The 26,041-nt window shown below is 41.4% G+C and overlaps 1 protein-coding gene across 2 annotated transcripts in view; it reads right to left on the bottom strand.

Annotated features, from left to right (window-relative positions):
- STAC (SH3 and cysteine rich domain) overlaps window positions 1-26,041 on the bottom strand; it is a 74,773-nt gene that overhangs the window by 37,602 nt on the left and 11,130 nt on the right. For both annotated transcript variants that reach the window (XM_040592506.1, XM_040592507.1), the window contains exon 2: window positions 12,300-12,576. In XM_040592506.1, the coding sequence (XP_040448440.1) occupies window positions 12,300-12,576 (277 nt within the window). The remainder of the gene's footprint in view (window positions 1-12,299; window positions 12,577-26,041) is intronic.

Here is a 26,041-nt window from a genome sequence, read left to right as displayed (position 1 = left end):
TCTGCCCTCAGCAAAGGGATTTAATATCCTCTCTGGTCTGCTAATGGGTTTTTAACATTGCCTGTTGCTTACAGAGCTCCATCACCAATGAGCTTGAAATGAGAGGCTGCTACATGCCAGGAGGTTAGAACAATCAATTAAGACTGAAAGTTTTAGTTCAAAAATACGCCTGATATGTAAATAGTCACTTACTCTCTGGCCTTCTGCTGTTGCAAACTTGCTGAGGTTTTTGGCTCTTTCCTCCTGCAGCAAAAATGTTCCCTCATCAGTGCAACCTCTTGTTGTTCCTGGTCTTTGTTAGCACAGACTGGCAGTGGTGGGCCTCGCATGTGAAATGCTGGTGTGTGACTCACCATGGCCACCAGTCCCCTCTCTCCCTCTTCCGCCCATTTCCCAGTAGCTAGTGATGGAGCTGGAGAGTGGAGCAACAGAAGATGATGACACGTGACTCCACCCAAAAATCTAGTGCATGGCCAGGATCTGGCCACACACAGGCTTCTGCTTCAAAGCTGTTTCTTCCCTTGGATCACACATAGTTGAGGACTTCATCAGAAGCTACAGGTGTGTCAGCATGATTTGCTCACACTAGAGATGATCCAGGGCACCGCTGTTATTAACTGACTGGGCAGTTGTACCGGTTTGGTGGAATCAGTTTTGAGGGAAGTTATTTTTACAGTTAATCACAATGTGTTGCTTCTTCACAGAATTTTACAATCACATTTTATAACAAAGAGTTTCAGTTTCTTATCCACAGCAGCCTTGAAAACAAATAATTAAATGGCAAATGTGGAAAAACATTGAAACAAAACTTTTCAATGCAAGTGTAATTTTTTAATTTTTTTTTTCCACAGATAGTTACTGATTTCAGTGAAATCACACAAGCTGGGCAGAAAAACACTTTTTTTTACTACTGTCATCTGCTCAAAGAGCAATCTCAGCCTTCACTGTTATGACCTGAGAGAATTTAATACTTGACACATATCAATGCTGGCCTAAAGCACACCTACAAGTACACTTCCACGGGGCATCAATCATTGTTTAAGTTTCTGACAAATAATTGTACAAAAGTTTCTGCAGCCCAGTAATGCAAAAGGAGTATTACTTGCCTAGGGGTCAATCTGGGGAGCAAAAAACATGGACATTAAGCTCAAATTTTACTTTGTTTCTATACTTTTAAATCATTAAAACAAAAATACCAAATATCTGCTAACATGTTGTCTACCAACATAAATAATCCAGTGCATCACTCATAAACTGTCCACAGTTAGAAAATATTTGCATTATCTAAATTCACCCTGGATTCAACTAGGAACAAGCTAAGCCACCTCAAGCTGTAGCTTCTCTCATCTACACATGTGGTTTTTGCTAGCTTGAATACGTGGTCTGTTGTCCAAAAAAATCTTAATTAATGTTGACCATAATTGTCTTACCACTATCAGAGATAAGGAAAGCCATAGGGGTAGCAATAGGCTTGGTAGCTGCAACTGTCTGGCTGTGTAATGATGTAACCTATAAAAAATACTAGCAAAATTCAACAGATAACCTTCCTTTTAGCAAAACGATTTCCAGTGCAACAGGAGCTGTTAGTGGAAAGTCACTGAAGACATAATTTGGAGGGGAAAAAAGAAAAGCAGATCAGTGTGTTTGATGGCACTGACACATAGCTGGATCTTACTAACAGAGCTGGGTCAATACACATACTCAGATTTAGGAACGGTCATCATCAAAAAATAGCTGAAATTGTGAACACAAACAGGCAGCAGATAACTAGTGTGTAAGTGTGTGGGTGAATGCCCAAAACTGAACTCCTGGACTCTCAGACAGAAGCCTACTACTTGCAAGCTCCAACCAATATGGACTGCTTGGAAATTTTGACAACATTTCAACTAAAGTGATGCATCACAAATCCTTCAGTGAATAAAGAGACAGGAGACTGACCCACTAGCTAGAGGCTGATCACGTGCTGTTCTTATGCACATACACTTTTTAGATTGAAGGAACTGGGAGCTTAAGAAAGAAGATGTGGTGTCAGGAGAGGGGTTACTGAAAGGAAGAAGTGGTCTTGGAAAGAAGGCAGCCCCAAAAGAAGAAGGTGAAGATACTGGTCTGGGAAATGGGGGAAGATTCTGGAGATGAAGAAGCCATGGACATCAATGCCAGGGGATGCCCAATGGTTGGTAGTGCCTGAGACCGGTAACTGCAAGCAGCGTCACAGCAGAAACCAACACAACTTTCTCCCCAGTCAGCAGTGACCTCACTACAGGGAAGGGGAGACCTAGAGAATGAAAAGCTGGTGGGTGGGAGCATGAGAAAGTAGAAACAGGGCAAAAGCTGTAATGTCACCGATTCTTCAATAAAACCTGGTAACCAGTTCCTCTGCACATTGGCATTTATGCTGTCTCACCCTTGACAAGAGGTTTGCATAAGTTTTGATTGGTTGCTTAAGAAACAGCCTAAATTTCCAGATGGGGCATTTTCAATGAGCATCCATGAGAGATGTACCCAAACCCCATCAATGTCTTAAGTATTGAATTTTCTGTTGCTCTTCAGAAAATCTCTCTGTTTCAGCTAACAAAGAGTTTGTTGCCCTTGGAGGATACCACTAAGTGGTTCAGTCTCCAAAGTGTGTCATCAGCTTGTTATGGAAAACAACTGTTCATCAGAGGCTATTACTCATCTGCTGCTCTCCAAGAGAAACCATCCTGTGTCCTCCCTTCTGGTGATATTTGGGACCCATCATGCTCAGTGGCCGTTTATCCCATTGTGCTGGATTTGGCTGGGACAGGGTTAATTTTCTTCATAAGTAGCTGGTAAGGGGCTATGTTTTGGATTGGTGTTGAAAACAGTGTTGAGAACACAAGGATGCTTTTAGCTACAGCTGAGCAGCGCTTACCCAGAGCCAAGGGCTTTTTCTCGTCCTTGCACCACCCCACCAGCGGGTAGGCTGGGGATGCACAGGAAGCTGGGAGAGGACACAGCTGGGACAGCTGGCCCCAACTGACCAAAGGGATTTTCCACACCATATAACATCATGCTCAACAATAAAACTAGGAAGAAGGCTGGTGGGAGGGCTGCTGCTCAGGGACTGGCTGTGCATGAGTTGGTTGGTAAGCAACTGTTTTCACTTGCATCATTTGTCTTTCTTGGGGTTTATTTCTCCCTCTTTGTAATTTTCCTTTGACTTACAATTTATTATAATTATATTTTATTTCAATTATTAAACCCTTTTTATGTCAACCTGTGAATTTTCTCACTTTTACCCTTCCACTTCTCTCCTCCATCCTACTTCAGGGAGAGTGAGTGAGCGGCTGCGTGGTGCTTAGCTGCCGGGTGGCATTAAACCATGATGCTCATCCAGAGGTTACTAATGGAAAATAGACTTCCATGCTCAGCTGTGCTGAGGGACTAGATCTAGCAAAACAGACCAAGCACCTTGGTGTAGCCTCTCCATACTTGGTAGCTGTAACAAACAGACATCTCCTCACTTTGCATCTGTAAACAGATGTGCAGATGAACCCCTGATGACACAAATATGCTGCGCCTGGGCTTGCAAAGAAAGGCAAAGTGATGGAACAAAATGATTTAAGCCCATTGATGATGGAGCTCTGGAAGCAACCAGCAATGTTAAAAATTCATCTCCGTGCTTCACAAAAAAAGATCTGGGGCAGCACAAACACTATGTGGTGAGTTTCATGTGCCACAGATCTTGGGATATGAAAGATTGCTACACTTCCGAGAGGTGCCTCTACAAAACCAGGCAATATTAGCACTGCAAGTTCCTGCATCAGTAGACCCAGTCCTCATTTGGAGGGATCTTCCTGTGCATTAAAGGCTGAGGAAGCCAGCCAGGAACGTACTGACTATAACGTTGCAGTTCACACTGGCTCAGGGACTATAGCAGCCATATACCATTTCCTCTCTTAGCTGGGAAAGTGGAATTGTGGTAGGCAGTAGGGGGAAGATGTAGCCACCTTCTTTTCTTTCTTTCTTTTCTTGTTTCCAGCCCTTCTACTAAGTAGGAAATAATCTTATGGTCAAAACAAACTATTTCAAGATTTACAAGATCACTGCCTGCATGTTATAAAGGAAACTACAATGCAGTGACAATTTTCAGCTGCAGAGTGCCTTCAGAAATAGAAGTGAGAGAAGGGATCCATGTGTGTGCAGCACCCTTCAGCGTGCAAGACAAACTTAAGTCAAAGAGGAAGATGTTATAGATTATATATATATATGTATACCTGGAAAACTAAAATTTAGGCCATTTACAGAAGGTAATTGCTAAAGTTGCATGTACTTGTGTTCATATTACCAGAACAGAAAAAAGCATGCAATGCTCCATGTAAGCCACAAGGATCATTGCTCTCCAAGACATCTTTCTATATTAAGGACAGCAACAAGAGACTGTGGGTAGGCATTTTACTCTACATGATGGCAACGCTCTATTTCTTGCAAAAACATTTCTGCTAATTGCCTCACTTTATGACTTCTGCAGCTCACAGTAAGGTGAAGCTCCTAATAATTTCCCTTCTAGATGATGCTTTTGTCAGCTATGTGGCAGTGTAATTATCTACATAACAGTGATACTCTGGTAGACAAAGACTCTTAAGTAGAAAAATAATGTTTTTACTAGAAGGTCAGCTTCAAAGAAGATGCATTTAATTTGCTTATCTGAAAACACCCGATGTTCCATATGAGCTCAGGAAAAGTACATGGCAGGACATAAAAAAAGAGGAATCTTACATTCTGCTTCTTCCCTAGCTGTTTAAAAACCTTAAATTTACTGTTATGTTCTTCACTAGAGCTGATGCAATGGCCACTACTGAGTAGAGTGTCTGGTGTTTTTCAGTGTAGTTTTTGGTCAAAAATAATCTTAGCTAGCGTCACATTAAAATACTGATTGCTGGAAAATTTTTATTGTTTTCCATCTAATTAATTAGGCAGCAAATGTTGTGCAACATCTTTAAAATATCTTTTCACTGAGGATTAACTGCAGTTTTATATTAATAGCTATTTCCCCAAAGTTACAGTGAGTGTGAAAATTATCTGGTAACAAATGTGAAACATGCTTGATGATTTTCAAGGACAAATTAAAATTTAAAATACATTTCCACCCTCTTTTCTCAGCTAAGCAGTTCTTGATTATCCAATTTACTGATAACGTTCTTGCCTCATCTCAGAGGTGGAAGCCCTCCCAGAGGATAAACAGACTAAATATTTGCTTTAATGTAGGTTTAACTCTTCATTACCAAAGATAATGTGTAGCCCTGTGTAGCTGCTTTACAAATGTGGGGCTGCGTGAACTGGATATGAATTGGACACTTTTTGTCATGCTTATTAAAAATAGGGGATGTACTGACGGAGCACACCTATACTGCATCTACCATACGTATTTCTACCTCTTTCCATCTGCTCCTTCCCACTATATGTATTTTAAAAGAGACATTATCTACTTTCTGGAGATTTTGCAGAGTCCAGATGACATTGTCTACATCTGACCAGTCTATAACTGTTGACTGCATCCTGTACGGTTTGATTAATGTAGTACTTCACATTTCCAGAGCGCTTTTGTTTAGCTTTTCTTATAGGGCTCCTCTCAAAAGCGGGAAGGTCTACACTTATGGAGAATTATTAACTTAAGAAAGAAATCATAGGAGAAGCCAGGTTCAATTTGAAGCTGATAGATATGTTAAAATTATTATTTTGCATCAATCTTTTGTGGATGTGTGTTAAAAAATACAATGTTTTTGTTCACCCTAAACCCTAGCACAGCAGGTCAGAGAGGACTGAAGTAATTCTCAGTCACACCAATTCTCAAAAGTGCCACAAGATCTAGGTGTCCAGAGCCAGTCAGCATCAATTGGAACAAGAACTTAGGTCTCCTAAATTCCAGAGCAGATTTACTGGAGGGAAAGAGGAGGGAGAAACAGGGACTTCAGGCCATTTAATAACATATGGGATGGCAGCTGGTGCCAGTCGCCGACAAGGTTATACCGCTGCCCTGTTTCCTCACAATCAAAGCCAAAGGAGGCTGGATTCAGTGGCTTCCAATACCCTCTTTCCATAGATAAACTCTTTGCCTTGTATTAATAATAAATGACTTTCACACACACAGTTTTATACTGTAATAGTCTATCACCTGGAAAATAGATCTGGGAAGGCTCTGCTGTGACTGCGAAAGCCCATTGGAGAGGTGGACATGAAGCTGCCTCCACAAGCTGCTCCAGGGGCATCTCCTCCTCACTGGCAGTTCTTTACCCTTCTCTACAGGGGACAACTCTCATACTGATGCAGTGGCAACACAGACCTCTTCCCCCAAGGTCACCTGGGCTGGGAGATGCTAGAGAGACCGGAAAAAGTAGAGGGCAGGGTGAACATGGAATGAATATTATTTTTCCCTTTATCCTGCAAGAAAAGCCTCAGTTAATAAAAATGCTGCCTCTTTTTTTATTATTTTTTCTTTTCTTTTTTTTTTTTTTTTTTTTTAAAAGAGCTCTGGAAGAGTACTCTAAACTACCTTAGCCTTGGTAAGACAGCTTCAGTTACAATCATGCTTCCCAGGAGTACTTCTACTTTGTCTAGCTGCCAAACAGTGGTGATCAACCTGTGACTGTTTACCACATCCTGGTCTGGCTGGATAATGCTGAATAAAGGCAGGCTTGGATCAAACCAGAAAGTCTACTTAAGGGAGTGAGGCAGCAAGCTTAAAAAGTCAGGAATATTCTTTATAAGGGAACTGATCAGACTGAAAGCAGAAAACACTCTGTGACATTATTCTATATTTAATATACATCCACATAAATTACAGTTATATAAACACTTCCTCAAACTATGGACTTTTTCCATTACTTACTAGTAGCAGTTACTGATAGTCTAAGACAGGGGTCCTCAAACTTTTTAACCAGGGGGCCGGCGCGCGGATGCAGTGGCAGGCAGTCATCTGCGGCTGCTTGGTTCCCCCCCCCCAACCCTCGGAGGGGGCGGGGGGGTTCTGTATATACGAGGGGCCAGATTGAGGACCCTGGGGGGCCGTATCCGGCCCGTGGGCTGTAGTTTGAGGACCCCTGGTCTAAGAGAAGAGGTTCAGATATAGCAGCTAACAGAAATGGGGGACCATAGCTCCAATCCAAATCTCTATTTCCTTCATTCTTGCATTTGAAAAGCTGGGCCAATTTATCAACTTTCAGCCTAGCTCTGTGGAGGGTGTTGCATTACATCTTTGGGGATAAAAGTGGTTGAAAGTTCTAGTAGCTGTAGCAGCATAATGAAATAAAGAAATACAGGCTGCTTTTAAAAGATGAGGCCAAACAGAATTATTCATGGCTCTCTGTTGGTTGGTTGCAACCCAGAATGAGTGGCTACACCAGAACAGGGTGTCAGTCAATACTGAAGGGATAGCACAATTTCACTGCTTAAGGGGTGTTGGTTAGTAGACTAGAAGTAAACTGTGCTAGGGGTTTATTACTCGTTTTAGCTTTTTGCTTGCTTGCTTATTTTTTACAGGTTTCTCTAGCTGGAAGCTAGTTAGTTCCCTGGGAAGGCAGGTGCTGAGTTATTTACCTCCAGAGCTGCAAAGGGTGGAGAATGTGCATCCAAATGAAACTTGTTTGCCCTGAGACCAAGTATAAATGCTTATTATTTCAGGTACCTACGCCAGCAATGGCCTGATCCAGAAGGACCTGCTTTTGAGTATCATTGGACATTGCAGCCCACAATTTTTGTCTTTCTGAAAGTCTGTGGCCTTTTTAGCATGCCTTTCCAGGGAAAGATACCCCAACAAGTGTGTCAATAAAACATGTGGTTAGTCAAAATTCTGTGTTGGCCTTAGGGTTAAGCTTGGAATGAAGCTGCTAAGTACACTCTTGAAACACAAAGAAACATCCAGCAATGTTATTATAAATTAGCAGCTATTTCTTTAACACACAGCTTTAAAGTCAGCTATTTTTAAGAGCAAAGTGGCTTACTTTTTTGCTACCCTACTTATATTTGACTTAAATGGGAATATATTAATTGAATGCAATATGCTTGGAATGTGTGGAAAATAACATTTTTTCCATATGAGTCAGCACAGGAAATGAACTGCAAATGAGTAAAATGTTGAGAAGTCTACAGATGGAGGGTTTTCTTAAATACACAATGTTTTTCAAGAGTAGAGTACTGACATTATGTTTTCTTCAAGAGTCAAGTATCACAGAGAATGACTGATGACACACCAGAGACTGAAGAAGAGCAAGTACTTGCTTCTGATCAGCATAGTTTAAGACTCTGATCTGATTCAAAATTAATGTAATAGTTTCTAACTTTTCTGGTGCCAGGCAGTTTTGCATCCCCTTACTGGACACTGCCAAAGCTTACCACATTCTTGCTAAACACAGAAAATGGTAGATAACATGAAGCAAACTCAGAGGTGTTCTGACTTGATTTTCTTTTCACAGTGATGCAAAATAAACAAATCAGTGTCTTCTAAATAACAATCTAGTGATACATTCCACAAGACACTTTGATTTTCAAAATTTTCCCTTGTCTGCATTAGCTATTAAAATAGTAATAAATACTACTAGTAAGAACGGCAAATGAACGGGTTTCTAAGAGTCATACTGTGAGAGGATGTTTATGGGTGGATATATTTAGGAAAATATGTAACCCACACGGAGCTGAAACCTCAGTCCTAAACTAATGAATGCTTGGAGCTCACAGCAGCAGAGCAGTGAATGGCAGAAAGGATTACAGAGTCTGCTCCAACATGCTGTTGATTTGCTCTGAAATTACGTGAATTATTGTTGTTGACTTCAGTATTAGAACTGACAATTGTGTTGGAGTATTTGATGCTGCAAGAAGGCCCCATTAATGTAACATGGATCCTCCTTGCACTCCTCAGAGCTCCCTTGAATCTGAATTTTGTCCCTTATTTAATTTGGCAGAAAACTACTGCTTCTATACCGAATTTCCCTTCTGTTTGCCGAGGTGGAACTTTAACCTCAGTCTAGTACAGTTAGTAGGAACACTTCAACTCCTGTCTTCAATGTAAGGTATGAAGCACACTATGAATACTGTTTGTCTGGGTTCGTTTTGTTTTGTTTTTAAAGTCAAATCAATGAACAGAGTTTCTTCTGAATATGTTGAATCGCACTCTGGGATGTATGGAAAGCATTGGAATGAAAAAGTCTGCGTTATACCGATCCTAGTAAACAACTTCCTCTGAATGCTGAAACCAATTACATGTATTTGGCCTTTATCTTACAACTATACTTCCGTCAAATAAACAGACGGACAATGTGCTGCATCCCAAAGCCAGCATTTACCTCACAGCACCTAACAATCAAGAAGAGGTGATACCCATATTTTTTTCATTAAGATAATGTCATACCTTCCTTTGCTTTAAATTTGCTGTGGCAAGAGCAGCACAGGGAGCCTTCTGCCTCTGCTCTGAGCATCCTGTTCGCTCTGGAGCTACGGGCGGATTCTGCCATGCTAGTGAGACTGAAGTGCATACAAGGTTCATCCTGCTGCCCTGCACCAAACAGAGCTGCTTAGTTCATAGATCAGAGAGCCATTTAAGGTGAACCTGGAATCATTCTTGGTGGTAAAATTGAAACCATCTAAAGTCAAGCCGGGATTTTCCTGGACTCTTTCCCCCAGTCTTCAAAACATGTATCTGTCTTTGCCTTTATTCTCATCAATAAGGAATTTAAAGCCATAGACTTGTTACTTTCAAATGTCACTGCCAGTGAAAAATGCAAATAGAGAGCACGAATAGGCTCCATGTTGCAAGTGTAAATTCAGAGTCCCTGCACAGAAGTGACTTTTTTTAGTTTGCCTTTGGGAGCAAGCTTGACACGATTTCCTGAAAAGCTGCCTGTGTTGCTTCAACATCCCCATAACCAACAGTTGCACAACTTATATGGATTAATTGAGCTGCAAACAGTAACATCCAGATCTCCCACGCTGCTTAAACTACAATAGAGCAGAACCAAGCATGACTGTGGCGAGGATCAAAGAGGGAGGATTACAGGAATAGAGTAGATGTTTGTCTATGAAAATCAGGGCATCTAAGGCTCTGAGGCATTTATAAGGTAAAACTCTTAACATCTTTTCTGCCATACCTCCAAGCAAAGATGAGCTGGAGGAGGTCAGAGCAATTCACCTGATTCAGCCTGCTGCCAAACAAAATAGGTCGTGTTAGCTTCTTCAGCATTTATGGAAGGCTTCTTGCTGTAACAAAGTGGCTAAGATACAGAACAGAAAGGGAAGCCTTCAGAGGGTAGAAAAGAAGAGAAAGTTCAGAAGGCAGGTGAGGTTAAAGGTGATGCTTTGAAGCTTATGAGCTATGTTTCAGGCATTTCCTATTCCAGGCTGGACACAGATTGCACAGTGAAGGAGAAGGGCATGGGTGTTCATGGAATGGAGTTACTCCCTGCAGAGTTTGCTGCCAGTAATAATCTGTCTTGAGCAAGTGTTTTGAAACAGTACTGCTGAGTCGGGCAGATTTGTGATACTAATCTCCATACAACTTCATGAGAAGCTGCCAGAAATGCGAAGGACTTATATTTGCTGTATATATTTGTGAAACTAAGCTTTGACAGAACATCCATCCACATTACAGGAGACAAGTTCTGGGCCTGCTTCCACACACAAAGTTACTTCAGCTAACCAACTTTCTTCCAGACTTCCTTTCAATCCCTGGACTACGATCTTCCCTGATACTGATGCCTTACTCCTTCTACCTTTGACTTGTTCTACCACTTAAAGTAGACGCCCCCCACCCGTCTTAAAAGACTGGTAAATAACACCAAAAATCTGGCATTAAAACTCCTCTGTTTCCCAGGATTCAGTAGAGCTGTGGTGCAGAAAGATTGAAATCAGGCCTCATGTTTAATTCTTCATTTTATAGAAACAAGATTATCTTGCATCAGATTTAATGTTCTGAAGACAGCTGTCTTTTCCAAAGAACGTGAGTTCCCCACACAAGTAGGGGGCACTGAGCACCCTCATGTGGAAAAGGAGGTACCATCCTCTGAAAAAGGTTAGGCAATCCTACCAGCATCTTTCCTGAACTTACCATACTGTTATCTGAAAGGCTGTGACTTCCATGCCAAAGGACGTGAATTTCTTACAGTAAGCTAGGCAAATCACAAACATTGGTTTGCACTCAAGAGAGCTGTGCTACTTCTACATGAAGCTAAATCAGAGTTTTACTCCTTGTCCTGCCTAAAAAATTGGCAACTGCGTCACTCACTCTCACACTGGTACACGACCTCTGGATTTACTCCTGATCTACTTGCTGGGACAATTAGGTGGTAAGTAGCAAGTCTTGTGCATAACACGCAAGCCACAATGATGTAAATTTCTAGGACCAGACTTCTGAGGAGCAACTCCTGCAGCTTCCCATGGCGGTGACCACCACCACTTCTTTCCTGACCTCTCCCTGCACAGCCTCACAGATAATCTGCAGCGTGAAGGCTGGCTTTTTAGGCATTCACACTGCACTGAAAATTACCTTACAAGCAGGGCTTAGTATGGAGCGGTCCTCTGCATGCTGAAGAGACTAATAAATTATTAGTGCCGTCCTCTATGTCTGTCAGTCAATCCCTGGCAGTAACTTACACGCCCATGGACAGTTTTAGAGAGAAGACATGGTGGTCTTTCACAGGTGTAAACTTTGCATGAGTTTTTTTGAGTAGCAGGGACCAGGTAGAAGAATCCCAAGAAAGTGTGCAGGGTGAATTCAGCTGTTACTTTTCCCACTGACCTGGTCTCCCCAAACTCATATCCTAGGTAGCCAACACACAAGTAGCTTGGAGCCTACCACCCAGAAAATGCTACTCCTTGCCCAGTTGTCACTTTGGAGAGATGTGAGGCAGCTGGAGGAGGCAGGCATCACTGCCACAGAGAATGGGCACTGGAACACTGCAGGGGTGGGGGCAGGGGCAAGGAGCAAGAGAGTTACTGCTGTGGGAAAGAGTAAGGATAGCAGACACAAATTTGCAGGGTGGATTTCTGCTGCTTCTTATGTAAGGTACAACAGAGCTCGTGCTTGGTGTACAGTGTAACCTGAGCAAGAGAGACATTTGATGCTAGCTGAAACCCTCACCTGTGATTTGTGGTAACAGTTTGCATCTACAAGGCAAGAGACCTGTCAACAAACATCGAGCTTATATTAGCCTGTAGCAGATGTGACATAAGTCCATATCCTTTCTGCATGAATATTCTCAAGTAGACATCTGGGCTCACCTGTTACGGAAAGGCCACCCTGCAAGTTCTAGCACAAACACTCACATAGATGTAAAAAAATAATATCTTACCAACAATCATGTGGTTGCAGACATCGCAGAAGGTGGGTTTTTTGAAGATATGCTCCTGGAAGATGTGAGCCTTGTTGTTTTCTGGCAGCTGCTGGGCTCTGGTGGGGGAGGACGCCTGGCTCTCTGAGCTGGGGAGCTGCCCGGTGCTCGTGCTCACCTCAGGCATCAAGTCTACTTGCAGTTTCACATCGCTATTAGTCCTCTGGAAGAAATTGTCTGCACTTTTACTCCGCAAGCTCTTGGTCTTGAAGGAGAGTGATCGTTTCAGTTTCTGCAGCTGCAACAAATAAGCCAGTTACAATTACTGCCTTTTCCTCTTCAACAGCAAGGCAAGGCTCCTGGTTTTGAGGTGGGCTGTTGGCAAGTGAACCTGGGAGCCACTGGCAGACCTTGGATGAAAAAATTCACTTTAGAATGCAAGCAGCAATTTCAGAGCAAAGAAAACAGATCCCAATCAGAAAATAAAGTACTCTACATATGCTTTCTGATGGGCAATAAACTTGATAGCCCTAATGAATGCTTTTATTGTTTTTATCTTTCAGGTATGACAACAAAGATGTACTGCAGAGAGTGGTATGCATTGGAGAGTATATCCTTTGTATTCAAGCATGAGAGAACTTCAAGTGTTATTCATCTTCACATGGTCCTTAAGCAACCTGTAAAGCCATTTCAGGAACAGCTGTTCAATGGCAGTACAAGATGAGTGAATTCAGTAAATGTATTTTATATACTTAAATTTTTTGAATTTGGCAGAAAAAGAGATCATATGTAGTTTTGACTGAGAAATTCTTGGTTTGTTTTATTTTTTTTTTTAAAGTAAAGGAGGCTAAGGAGCAGTAACAGTATAATCAACTAGCCAATTGATAGTTAATGTATTAATACTAGTTAACACACATTCACATATATTCTTTTACATTGTATTGATTGTCAGACTATTAAGCATCAGAATAAGGCATTATGAACTTAAATTTGTTAACTCAAACTCCTTACCTGTAAACTGTCTTGTACCTTACACAGCTCCTCTTACCCTCCCCGCCCCTCCCCCATCTAAGGCTGAGAAGGGCACTACCTGAGGCACAAAAACTATCGGGATGTCAGCTACAGAAACCTGCAGGTTTCTCAACTCCAATGGCCCACAGGCAGAGTCCAGGTAAAAGGAACGCCAGCTCTGCATCCACTTCACGTTTGCCTTCTCTGAAGTGTAACGCTACCATATCACCTTTCACTCTGTGTTATTCCAACCACTGTAAAATCATTTCAATCACTGCTGCAATTCCCTGGGCGAACATGATGTAACAACTGAAATTTTCCATGCCGCTCAGGCTGTCTGTGGTAACCAGCAGGAATGGTTTATATTAGAAACTGTTTATGTTAGAAGCAGTGATGATTGGGAATCATAATTCACACTAATATAAAGGGAAAGAGTTCACATGCTTTCCCAAAAAAGCATGGCACTGGTCTGTCACACTGACTTAGTGGCCTCAAAACGCTTGGTCTCCCTGGATTCTATTCCTGATCCATCTGTTTGCTTTATAATAATACAGCTGAAAGCATGCTGTCAGAGAGGAGCCTCAAGTCATCCTGGCTGGGGGGACACCTTTCTCCCACCTTCAGACACAAGCAGCTTTTTTTGGGGAAGGAAGGCAATCCAGCTCTCCTCCTCACATTTCACAATAAACTCCCCAAGTCCAATAAAAAGGCAAAGAGCTGCCATTGCCTCTGGTTAACAGTGTTTGGGTTTGCTGAGTGGAATGAAAACTTCATTCTACTTCCTGAGCTGTTTCTCCACAGTGACTTTGGGAACAGGGAGGGATCTGAGCCAGGGCCCCATCCCACACAGCCCGCTCTCACCCACGGCTCTCTCTGGGTTCACAGGAGGAGCCCTGGATCCAAATGAAGCCAACACTCACCTGTTTGCAAGAAACTGCCAGTCCCTGGGGGGATGTGTAAATAAAAGCAATTTAAGTCATTGAATGCCAGCTACCAGGTTTCTGGTTTCTAAATCTCTTTCAGCTGAAGTCTAAGTCATGAGTTATCTGAGCCCAAAACCCCCTGTACAACTGCACCAGCAAAATGCGAAATATTCCTTCTCCTGCTTGGATGTTAAGTCACTGGCTCCTGAAACCACTGAGGTTACTCAGTACTGAGATTACTTCATCTCCCCGGTGACATCCAGGAACTCAGCAATAATTCACCCCCTTGCTCCTGAAATGTTTCTCACTGAAGTCAGACCTAATTAGTGTAGCAAAACACAGAGAATTACACCACCACAAGGTGACTGAAATGGCATTCGTTATTGATTTGCCATCCATTTCTACAGCACCGCAGGAAGTTAATTAAATTTCAAAATGCTGCTTCTGCCACAGAAAGACAACTAAGCTGTGCAATATAGTACTTGTTTTATCAGGAAACAACTGCTCTGCTAATATCCACAAAGTATGCAGTATATTTTAAGGAGCTCTGCATTTACTATCCTTATCCCCTTCTCCTGTGCAGTCATTTGCACAGGGGTACCTCCCCAGTCAAGGGATGTACCAGCAGCCTTTCCTCCTCCAGGCAGAAAAGTCAACTGTTTTTTCAAAGAAGGGTAGTCCAGGTAGTCCAGCCTACGCATGCACAACCACACGGATACACAGATGAGCATGCAACCAAGCAAACTCTGTGCATCTCCAACCACCATGTTCAGAGCAGGACACACATTCAGGAATGAGTTGACCAAGTTACATTCACAGATTTGTCAGGCATCTCTGCATAAGCTAATAGTCCTCCCTGAGATTCCCTGAGAACTGTTCTGCGTTAATATTGTTAATATTGTTAAATAGTTTCCAGACAAGGCGGGTGACGTTGTCATTACCCAAATGCAGATTTCACACTTATTTGCATTCAGGCTGAAGACACCTACATGTTCGGCTTGCATTGCATACCTAAAATGCCCATGAAATTCTGCAGCTATTATATACAAAACAGGTTATATGTGTACAGAAGTGACTAAGCAAAAATGCAGAACATCAGCAATGTTTAGCATTTTGCACAGCTGATTGTACATTTTTGTCGGTACTGCTGAAAAGTACCTCTCAGATTAAAGTGTTTTACACCCACCTTGCATAAGTGAGAGTATGTAGGGCAATGGAAGATTGGCATCAGGTTTTTAAATATGATCCAACTTTCCTTTCTCATAATAGGCCCACAAGAGAATGTGAAATACGGTACTGGTATGTGATTGTTTACTCAGGAAAAGTTGGCCCAAGCAAGGCAAGGACAGCTTGTTGTACAGATAGTGTAAACTGTAAAACCATAAAAACTTAAGTGGTTATTATGCTGCAGCCAAGTGAGCACCACTTCTCTTAAATATCACCATCTCCTCATTTTGAAGTTTGCTATAGCCTAACCCTGTTTGTTTATAGGAGAATTTCAAATGTAATTAAATACAGGCACGTGATAGATGCTTGATTTTGATCTGTCCCAAACATTTATGCACCTGTGATGCCACCAGCTCCTAATAGCTGCTATAGCATTCATCTGAGACAGAAACCTTCTCTTTCAACAGAGACAAAAGTATCTAAATTTTATTATGTATAATTTCTTTCTGCAGAGTGAATGAGTTCAAAGTTAAATCTTAGGAAGAAACACCACCAAACTTTGCAAAACCTGTGATTACGGTTGTTCCACACTCAGTACTTCAACTTTTCAGTGAAAAAATCGTGTATTTGAATTGAAAAAAAACACTAAACCAAGCACAAAAAGGCTTTAAGAATCATATTTGAGATAAATCTCCTAAGCCTTTCACATTTTCTCTTGTGTAAGGAAAGCTACAAATTAGCTTTCATTTCAATAAAAATAAAAATCCCACAAGCACAAGTTTTTCTAGACTCGTGATCATCACGAGTCTAGAAGCATTAGGAGCATAACAAGACTTCACAACATTGACACTTCAGAAACATCAACCCTTGATATCAAAAGTTTGTCTCTAGTTAAAAGCATTTTATCAGTCACATAGATTCTCAGTGACTGCACATACTAACCCCACGGGCAAGGTAGAGATAAATGCATTAGCTCAACCTTGGAGCTTGACTAATCTGTTTTTCTTCCCAGCATCTTCCAGCACAATCTCCATCTTCCTCTGAGGTACTGAATGTTCAAGCTTCAATGGATCAGGAAACTCTGAAGAACCACAGCTATTCAGCATCTCCTCTCTTCCTAATTCCCATATACTACAACTCTTCAGCTGCTATAACCAGAAAACAGGAGAGCAGAAGGACAGTTATTAAAATTCATTCCTTGTGTTAACCAGGTGCCACTGCTTGTGATGCAGATGGGAATTGCACCTGTCCTCACTAAGACTTTATTTGGCTTGTGTTGGAAGCACACAACTCTCCTATAATTTTGGTTTAAGAGCTTGCCATGGAAGTTGGGAAGATATCGGTGATCTGAGCTGTTTTACAATCCCTAGCTTTTGCAATTACAAAAGGTAATTGTCCACCCTGCAGAGTAATTTATTCAGGCTCCTAACTGCTCCCTGATATCCAGAAACTCTTCTTCCCTTGCCTCTACAGCTTGTCTACATTAGCAGCCAGCATGGCTCAGCAGGAGCGGATCTAGAGAATGAAACTGGGGCTGTTGAGGACCCAGCATACACACCATATGCACTTCAGGGCACAGAGTACTCCGAGTCAGCCCAGACCATCAGTCCTGGTGTACGTTAAGTGCACACCTGGAGCACAAGCAAACCCTCAAGTGATGCAGCCTGCTCTCTATGCACCACAACAAGGACCAAAGTGGGGTGAATAGCAACAACTGGGAGATTTTCTTTGAAACCACTCCCAAATCAAACTGAAATGCTGAGATAAGTGTCCCCTATGTCACTGTCATTTCTCTAGCACTTCTTCATCACACCTTCTCAACATTCAAAGCTCAGGGAAAGTCTCACTTCCCCCACATCTGACACACAAATGCTTCATTCCCCTTTCTGAAGCTCTGTCCTTAGTCATCTCAGAGTGAATGGTGGCTACAAGGAGGACAAACTGCATAGCATAGCATATCAGTTTGCTTGGGCCATCAGCTTTGGCATTCAGAGTAACCCTCATGGGGTCTGCCCACATCAGCTTCTTTCCTGATATACTTGGTCTGGTTCCCTTCTCAGCCACTGCTAACCATCCTTGCCAACACCAGAGGCTCTGTGGAGCGTGGGGCTAACAGGGACATTATTTTTATATGTTTCCACACTTAACTCTCTTGCAGGAGAAATGGACAGACAAACCAGGCTTATCAACTATACTTTACTGACAGGGCATATAACCAGACACTCATTTTCAGACATCAGCTGTCTGCTGTATTGCTACTGTGCCAGCAATAAAAAAAAGATATTGCTTGCTCTTCCCTATCCCTTTCTTTACACTAGTGTTAACAATATCATTAGATGGATTACAAGTAATACAGGGTATTAACAGAGCTGGGATGAGCCATCAAGCCAGTTTGATTCCTACAATTCTTATAAAACGTAGCTATTTTTGTTTAGCTATGCAGACTAAAAATGCTCTGTCAGCAGATTGCAGTCTGCTGTGAGATAAACATCCACCTTCTGTAAGGATCCTTTTCTTCTTCCTTTCAACTTCTTAGAGCAAGTTTCCAAATTATTTGACTCTCACATTGTTATAAAAGAAAGACTTAAACACATAGGGTCCAGATGATGTGTAGATTCACTGGAGACCATGTCAGGTATGCGGGATATTAGCGAAAGGGACTCAGACCAAAAGCCTTTCAAATAAAAAAAGAACAAAAGTCTTGATGAATGGCATCTATTCTACTGAGTACAGCCCATTTTCTGGGTCAGGGAACATTCAATTCGTATTAGTAACCCTCAGAACATACTTCAGATGTTAACTAGATTTGTCAAAGGACTGGATGTTACCAGGGTACAAGCTGGCCTGGTGGCATTGCTGGGCTTCAGCTAGCTGTGCTGCTTGGGGGTGAACAAGGAACCAGCTCAAAAGTACTTACTTTTTGTAAGCAGAAAGCTCATAATTTTCTTCTTGAAACAGGCATACAAAAGTAAATTATTTTTGAGCACAGGCAAAGGGATTTTTTTTTTCTTTCTGGATTTGATTTGAAAATGCACTGCCGTGGCATTTTAATGAGCAAAAATGAGATTATGACATGCCCAAAGCCAGTATGCAATTTCATGAATAATATGTGTGTTTGCCTGCTGATGAGAGCAGTACCATGTCTTATAGCATTAACAAGATAAAAGGATATGTCAGCCACTTAAGGGGTTGGTATTGTTTATTGGCAAAGCATCCATGATAAAATTTGTGAGCAAAGCTTATTCTTTTTCTACCACCTTCTTTCTAAATAATAAATAGTACAAATACTCTACTAGTACAAATTGAATTAGCAAAACAGACTTCAATTGTAGCTGATTTATACGGTCTGCGAATCTGGCCCTATCATGTATTTGTGTTTGCCCTAGCCAGCTTTCTTGGAAGCTGTACCCTTTTAATCCACTACAGACAAAAGGGGAGTGTTCCTTATTGGAGAATCTGCTACATATTATATTTGTGTATTTTCCCAAACAGATTGCATAGCTGGCATTAGAACAAATATGTTTGTTATTGTTGTAAAAAAACCAAATAAATCAAACTGCTTAAATATTGTATTGGACTAGTCAAAGAGGAGACATCTTCCATAATAACTAACAATAACATTGGTAGTGATTTATTGGGTACCTCCAACTAGTCTGGCTGGCTCTTGCTGCTCTGATCATTATCCTCAGAGTCTCCTCCCTGCCCTATACTGCTTCTTAAGCCCACTCATTGATCCCCAAGCCTACTTGGATATAAATATTTTCAGGCAGGGCTCTTTCTGTGATTTGCTTTCACACACAGAGTCCTAACCATGAAATGTTCTGATTGGCATGCCAGAGCATAACAGCAAAATTCCCTGAAAGAGCCTCAGGGTTTGAAAGCACGAAATCTGATGGGATGCTCAGTTGTCACTGCTCCCACAAATGTTGTTATGAATCACACGTTCTCAGCCCTCTCCTGATGCACTACTACATCCTTGGCAGCTGTCCGTTTGCATCTCTAATTGGCAGACCTCTAAATTATCAAGAGATACAGCCTGCACGTGTAGCCAAACAGTGTGTTTGCTTAGCAGACCTGTTAATTCTGTACGACACTCTCTCTGCTTTGCTTTAAAAAAGTTTGTTGCATCTAGTTTTGGGTATGCCTTCTTTCAATATTGCAAGGAACCAGGATGAGGAAATACACGAGACAAATGTGGAATAAAGTGCTGAAAGTTTTAAGGCCTGAAAACATATAAAAGTCTCCCTTGTGCTCCAGATTCCTTTATATATTTTAAAAATTCAGCATAAGGTGTGACAGGGCAAAGTAATGCACTCCAGGGAATGACAGATTTGAGAAAACCCGAACAATTCATTAACTATACAACTGCCATCAAATTTCAGGGAAATCCTTTTATGTCTCCATTATGTTCAAAACTGTCTACTTGGTATTAAGGCATAAAAAGAGTAAATTCTGCGCTAGACATTCTGCAATTGTGACTTACCCTGAGCTCGTACTACCTTCCCTGCCAAATATATTTTCATATTAACTTCAAAAAAACCCCACAGTCATTTAAACGGTTTAAAACAGCTTGTAAAAAGGAGGAAACATGTAAAATAAATATGGTAATACTTGTATGCATGTCAACTTAAGACAATTTTAAGGCTTTTTTATCAAAGCAAGTAAAATCCCTCCCTCCCAACACATTTAGACAAAACTCTCAAATTTTATATCTAACAGCATTTTTGTGTTTTTGAACAGCCCTGTTTTGGTGTATTCCTCCTTTTTAATCAAGTTATATTAAAAAGAGTAATCTAGAAAGAAAAGAATGCATATTACATTTCTCTTTCTAAGAGATGTAGTGTCTATTAGTATTTCTTCTAAATTCCTGCTGGGTTTGATTCAAGTTTTGTTTGGGGGAAATGATTGCCATATTACTTAAGCATGCTTTGTGTTCAGCCTGCTTCTAGGAGAGAGGAAGAACAGTGAACCTTTCTCAAATTTGCAGCATTTCAAGCTAACAACTCGCAATACCTTTCAGAGAATCTTTACTGTAGCTTTCAGAAGTTTATCATCCAATTCATGAAAACCAGTTTAACAGTCCCAAAGTAAGCTCTGCTGGGTTCATTGTGTTGAGCTCAATGATTGTCAATTCTTCCTTCTTTGTGAACATGTGCATAAATCAAAACACGTTATAAATCCAGATATGCAACACTTCAGCCACAACCAAAGCCTGTTGCCTGTTTTATATCGGGGTTGGAAAATGTTTTGTCCCTTTGATCTCCTCTCCTGCCTTGCCTAGCAAAAGAAGAGCAGCTCCTCTTAGGGGCAGAAAGAAAGAGTGCAGATCCTGTATTTATATCCAGGATTATATTCTCCCTGCTACTCAATACCTGTTCCAACTTGGGTGGCAGGAGATCTTTTATAATTCAGGTTATGAAAGCTGGCTGGTGGAATAACCAGCTGCAGACCTCTGTGTGGCTCCTGCCTCTCTCTCATGGTCTGGCAACTGAATCGTCTCCACTCTTTCTGCCTGAAACCAACAGGAAAGCTTACAAAGAAAGCAAGAGATGGTTAGGAATAGCCCTTCCATTATTTTTTTTTTTTAACCCTGCTGTACTTTCCATTTCAAAATGGATATGTGTTTACTACATCTTGTTCTGTACTTTAGGTTTCATGTCAGGCGTCTGGTTGCTAAACAGCCAGTCATATCCATGCTTTGTCCCCATTAGGATGAGGCCTCTTGACATGGAAGGAATTTGGACTGTTATCTCTGCAGTCCCTTCTGGGAATCCTGCATTTTGCTGCCCTGTTTGGATATCTCTTTTCTGTTTTAGTTTCTTAATCGAACAGTGGTTTCCCTTCGGCAACTCCTGATTTTGTCATTTACTAATCTTTGCTGCGGTGGAGGTGGCACAATGAAATTTGGAGATTAAAAAGCTGGATTTCAGAGTAGTGTAAACCCAGGCAGCCGTGCGGAGGTGAAAGAAGCTACACTGGTATCTACCCGCTGAGAGCTTTCATTAGCAATAATAATAATAACAGGGCCTGAATTTTGCTTCTTTACCTTCTCATGAATAATCTGCAGTGAATGTGACTGCGAATGTAAGATTAACCGTCCTTGATTGTACCTCGTGTCTGCCCATCTATGAAGCATGCATCGTTATTTTCCACTATCGACCTTATGAAAAATTAAAGCTTAATGTGATCCCTATGGACTTTTTAAAATAACAAGTGTTTTGCTGAAAAGTGTTGGTGTACCTATAGCAGTATTTTCCACTAATTTATGTTACCCATGTTTTCCTTTTTTTTTTTTTTTTTTTTTAACCAGAGCTGGTTTATAATACTTTAAATGGTAGTATGCCTCTTGCAGCAAATATGGAAATACATCTGGCAGGGAGGCTGTTACTAACTGAGGGCAAATTAACATCAGCACCAGATCCCACATACTGTATAATCTCATTTGTACCATCTTAAAACAAAAAGGAAGACTGAGATCTACTGGGAGTTATTATAGTTAATATTCTGTCAGTGTTTCCACTCCTACTTCTGGGGTTCCAAACTTACAGTTAAAATTGCTTTGCAATGAAAACATGTAAGTGCTTAGCTCTACAACAAAGTTATTGTAACTGGGCCAGATCATAAGGTCTTTGCTTACTGCTAACTCCTGCTGATTTCAGTGAGCGTGTTTCCCGAGTAAAGGCTTGGGGGCTTGGCTAGGTTGTTGTGTACTTTGTTTTGAAAAGATTTTTTTTTTTTTTTTTTTACTGTTTTACACTGTGCATTAAAAACAAAGGCTTTCTGCACGCAGCGTGAAAAAAACACCTGGCCACGTTTGGCATCCTGTCATTTAGCGGATGTTATTTAACCCTTCTCAATTCCCTCTTCTTTATTTTAAACCATCTCTGTCGATTTCTGCTCCTCCACAACCAAATACAGATCGATCCATGGGGGCATTTCGGCTGCTTGCTTCTTTTGTCTTTCCCAGACACCTGCTTCAAATTCATGCTTTGTGTGAATTAATTCTGCCCAAACTTCCCACTTAGCCATTGTGCTCTAACTCTGAGATGATGACATTGTGCTCTAACTCTGAGAACTCATTTTTCCATCAAAGAAATAACCAGAAACACAGTGCTGGAATTTGGCTGCTCTATGGCCTATTGGCTCAAATAAAGCCCCCAAACACAGATACTATGGCTTATTTGATCCCACAGGTTTCTGCACTCCCTTCTTTGCTGCCTGTTCACAAGCACAGATTCAGATCCAAATATTACAGCTTGCTTCCATCTTTCCATTTCAAACCCTTCTCAGTGGGAGATGGTGTAGGAACTTGTGCCTTACAGAACATTAGCAGTGTTTGTTTGTTCACTTCCAAGTTTTCTTGTTCATGCTTCCCTTCCTCTTCTCGTGCATATTTTTGCAATTTGGTAGCAATTTGCTGCCCTCTACCTTCTTTTTACCCCTCCCTAAGACTGACACTGTGCCATCCTGTGAAGGCTGCCTCTTGCCAGCCACCCTGGAGGCCGGGGCGAGCAGCCACCCTGGCACTGCCTGCTCTGACACCGCAAATCCAACAGGACCCACATGGTTCTGGTGCAGAACCTTATTGCTGCCCTAGCACCACTCGGGTCTGAAGCCCTGCGTCTGGGGAAAAGCTGACAGTACAGGTTGAGCAAAGCTGGTTAATTCCTCTGGGCTTCATCTGGGTACCCACCAAGTTTCCTTCATCTCCTATTTCCAGTTCTAGTCTTACAGCAGCTACCAGATGCATAACAAATGCTGTGTCAATCAAAATTTTTTTCATACCTCGATAACATCTTCCTTGTTATTTGTTCTGCATCCAGTTGTCTTACTGTCCACCACAGCACAGACCTGTTTATTTCCAGATCCAGTCCAGATCTGGCACATTTTTCATTAAAGCTCTTCTCAAAGTGCAACTTATGGCATGCATTTATCCCTTTCAACACTTACACTGTAGTCATTTTCTAATTTTGAAAAAGTACTTCCAAAACATTTTGGGAAAAATTATGCCTGTAGTCCCAGCTCCCAAGAAACCTGTTACTAGTACAGAAAGTTTCCATCTCAGTCTGTCTTTTGTCTTCTTGTTATTATGAGTTAGTCCTGCCCAGAAAAAACTGCATTCGGTGTCCTACATACAGAATAGGCCATCTCTCCATGTGAAGAATCTGTTGAACTTTACAACAATATTGCCACATATATGACATAGAGTTACTTGGCACTTCATGGAGATGTTTGAAGGCCTAAACACTGCTTCAAAAAGTTGACAATGTAAATACGTATATTTGGATATGTTAACTGGCAAGAGTTGCTATGTACGATATTTATCATACATCTCTGACTCCTCAGGCTAATCCATTTATTTCATATTTTTTCCTAAATCTCCAAGCTGCAGAAAGTCTTTAGCCAGCTATTGTTTCAAGATCAGGCCCACAAAACAAAAACATTTTATTTTTATCCTCACCAGCTGTGCAAATTTCCCCCTCAAATTACCTCTATCAAAGTTTCAAGATTAAATGACTGCTTGAACTGCAAGAATGTGTTTTTATACTGAGATAGCTGGCTTCATGTAAAAAGATAGTTACATACAGAATATGATGAACAGAAAGGTAGAGAATTTAAGACTATAACTTCCTGAATAACTACAATTTTTGTTCTGAATGTTAAAAGAAGGGGTTTTTTAAGTCTCTCAGCATCCTCTGAATTGTTGCTAATGACAGCCTGCACACGAACAACTAATAAAAAACCAAACACCACCAAAAGCCCACACCAAAAAGCTTTCAACACTGTCATGAGGTTGTGCTCACCCAATAAATTAAGCGTATCCAAATTTCATCTTTTTGGTGCTGAGAGAAAAAATAAGCTGTTGGTCTTGATGTAACATACCAACAGATTTAATAGGAATTATTTATTTGGTAGGAAAGCGAGGGATCTTGAACCAGAAAAACTGTAAAGCCTTGTCTGAAAAAAATAGTATCTGAATTCAACTGGAAGAGCACATTGCATGGGGCTGCATGAGGGATGCAGGCAGGCAGGAGGGCAGGGAATAGAAGGAAGGGTAAAGGAAAGTCAAGTTAAGGCAGAGAGAGTTTTAAAGGACATGAATCTTGTATAAGAGAAGGAATTTACATGAAGTGCCTCACTTTGTCTAGTCTAGTCTACTGTCAGGGCAGGTACAACTCTTCGTATCAGCAGAGCAGCACTGACTTGTAAGGAGCGTGACATATTACAGCAGAAATCAGAGCTACCGGCCACTGCTGAACTGAAGAGCAAGCGCAGTGCTAACCTTGGAGATTTATATCAGTTTTCTCCTGTCTGTTGGGTGTGTTTGTTTTTTGTTGTTGGTTTGGCTTGGTTTTTGGTTGGGGTTTTTTTTGGTTTGTTGTTGTTTTTTTTTTTTTTTTTTTTTTTATATGCAGTAGTGGCCATGAGTATGACTGTACTGGAGGGATGATAATTCATGGAAAGGAGATTTATTTTTTTTATGGAATTCAGCTGCTGGTAGTAAAGACCAGATGACATTACCTCTATTGCTACTCCAGGAATATTGTATTTATTGCAGCATGTTCCCTACAGTGCCAGAAAAAATAGGTTAGCTTTCTCATCTTCTTTAAAAAAGGCCTGGGTTTTTCTGACCAGACTGAGTGGCTGCTTCTTATGGCCAGCACCTAGTCGCAGCTGAGCTCTCTTTAGAGGCAGATCACGCTGTTAAAATTTTTGTTTGAAGGCCTGGCTGTCATTTTTTGAACCTTTGTGAAACGCTTTTAATTTATCTGCATCATAGCAGGATTCAAGTAGGTCTGTCACAGCTGTTAGCATTCATTTTAGCTTTGATAATCTCTAAGGAATCATTTGTCCAGAGCATTTCTCTTTGGTATCAGGCAGGAAGTGCTATAATGGCCAGTGGTGCCGAAGCAGAGGATCACAGCCCAGGGAAGGAGGGATCACAGCCCAGGGAAGGAGGGATCACAGCCCAGGGAAGGAGGGATCACAGCCCAGGGAAGGAGGGATCACAGCCCAGGGAAGGAGGGATCACAGCCCAGGGAAGGAGGGATCACAGCCCAGGGAAGGAGGGATCACAGCCCAGGGAAGGAGCAGGAGCTCAGAAGCCCTCCACTGGCAGAGCAGTTGAATAGGGATCTCCTGAGTTGCATTGCTTTTCAACTACTTACCCAGAAAGGAGACTAAAAAGATGGGAGAGACTAAGGAGAGGCCTTAATTCCCTCTGCATTAGGTGTGTTTTCTATTACCTCATTGCCTACGTTTTAAATTTATGTATAGTTTCCTGCATATGCATATACATATAAAGAAAACATGAGGTTACATCAAGAGATAAATAGGCACCCACACTCAAGGAACAGACCACGTAATACTAGACAACATATGGAAACTAAAACACAACTTATGGCATTTCTTTGTGAATAAAGTCAGCACAGCTTCGTATAGGTGAAGGGAAAAGTACAAGCTGTAGGGTTCGCTTTTTTCCAAATGTACTTATGGCATGAGCACCAGCATCCACACAGTGTTTATAAAAGGCCTCTCTCCCCAACAGGAAAACCACCATCCATTTTCTTAACAGGAATCTTGGCTAAGCTTGGAAACCTGAAAGTTTTTTCCTGTAAAGACAGACCTTGCACTGGCTCACTGTATCAGAACCTGGTCCTG

This window comes from Falco naumanni, chromosome 4 (genome assembly GCF_017639655.2).
Source record: "Falco naumanni isolate bFalNau1 chromosome 4, bFalNau1.pat, whole genome shotgun sequence".
In the NCBI taxonomy this organism is placed as follows: Eukaryota; Metazoa; Chordata; class Aves; order Falconiformes; family Falconidae; genus Falco; species Falco naumanni.
This window is presented reverse-complemented; position numbering and strand designations above follow the sequence as displayed.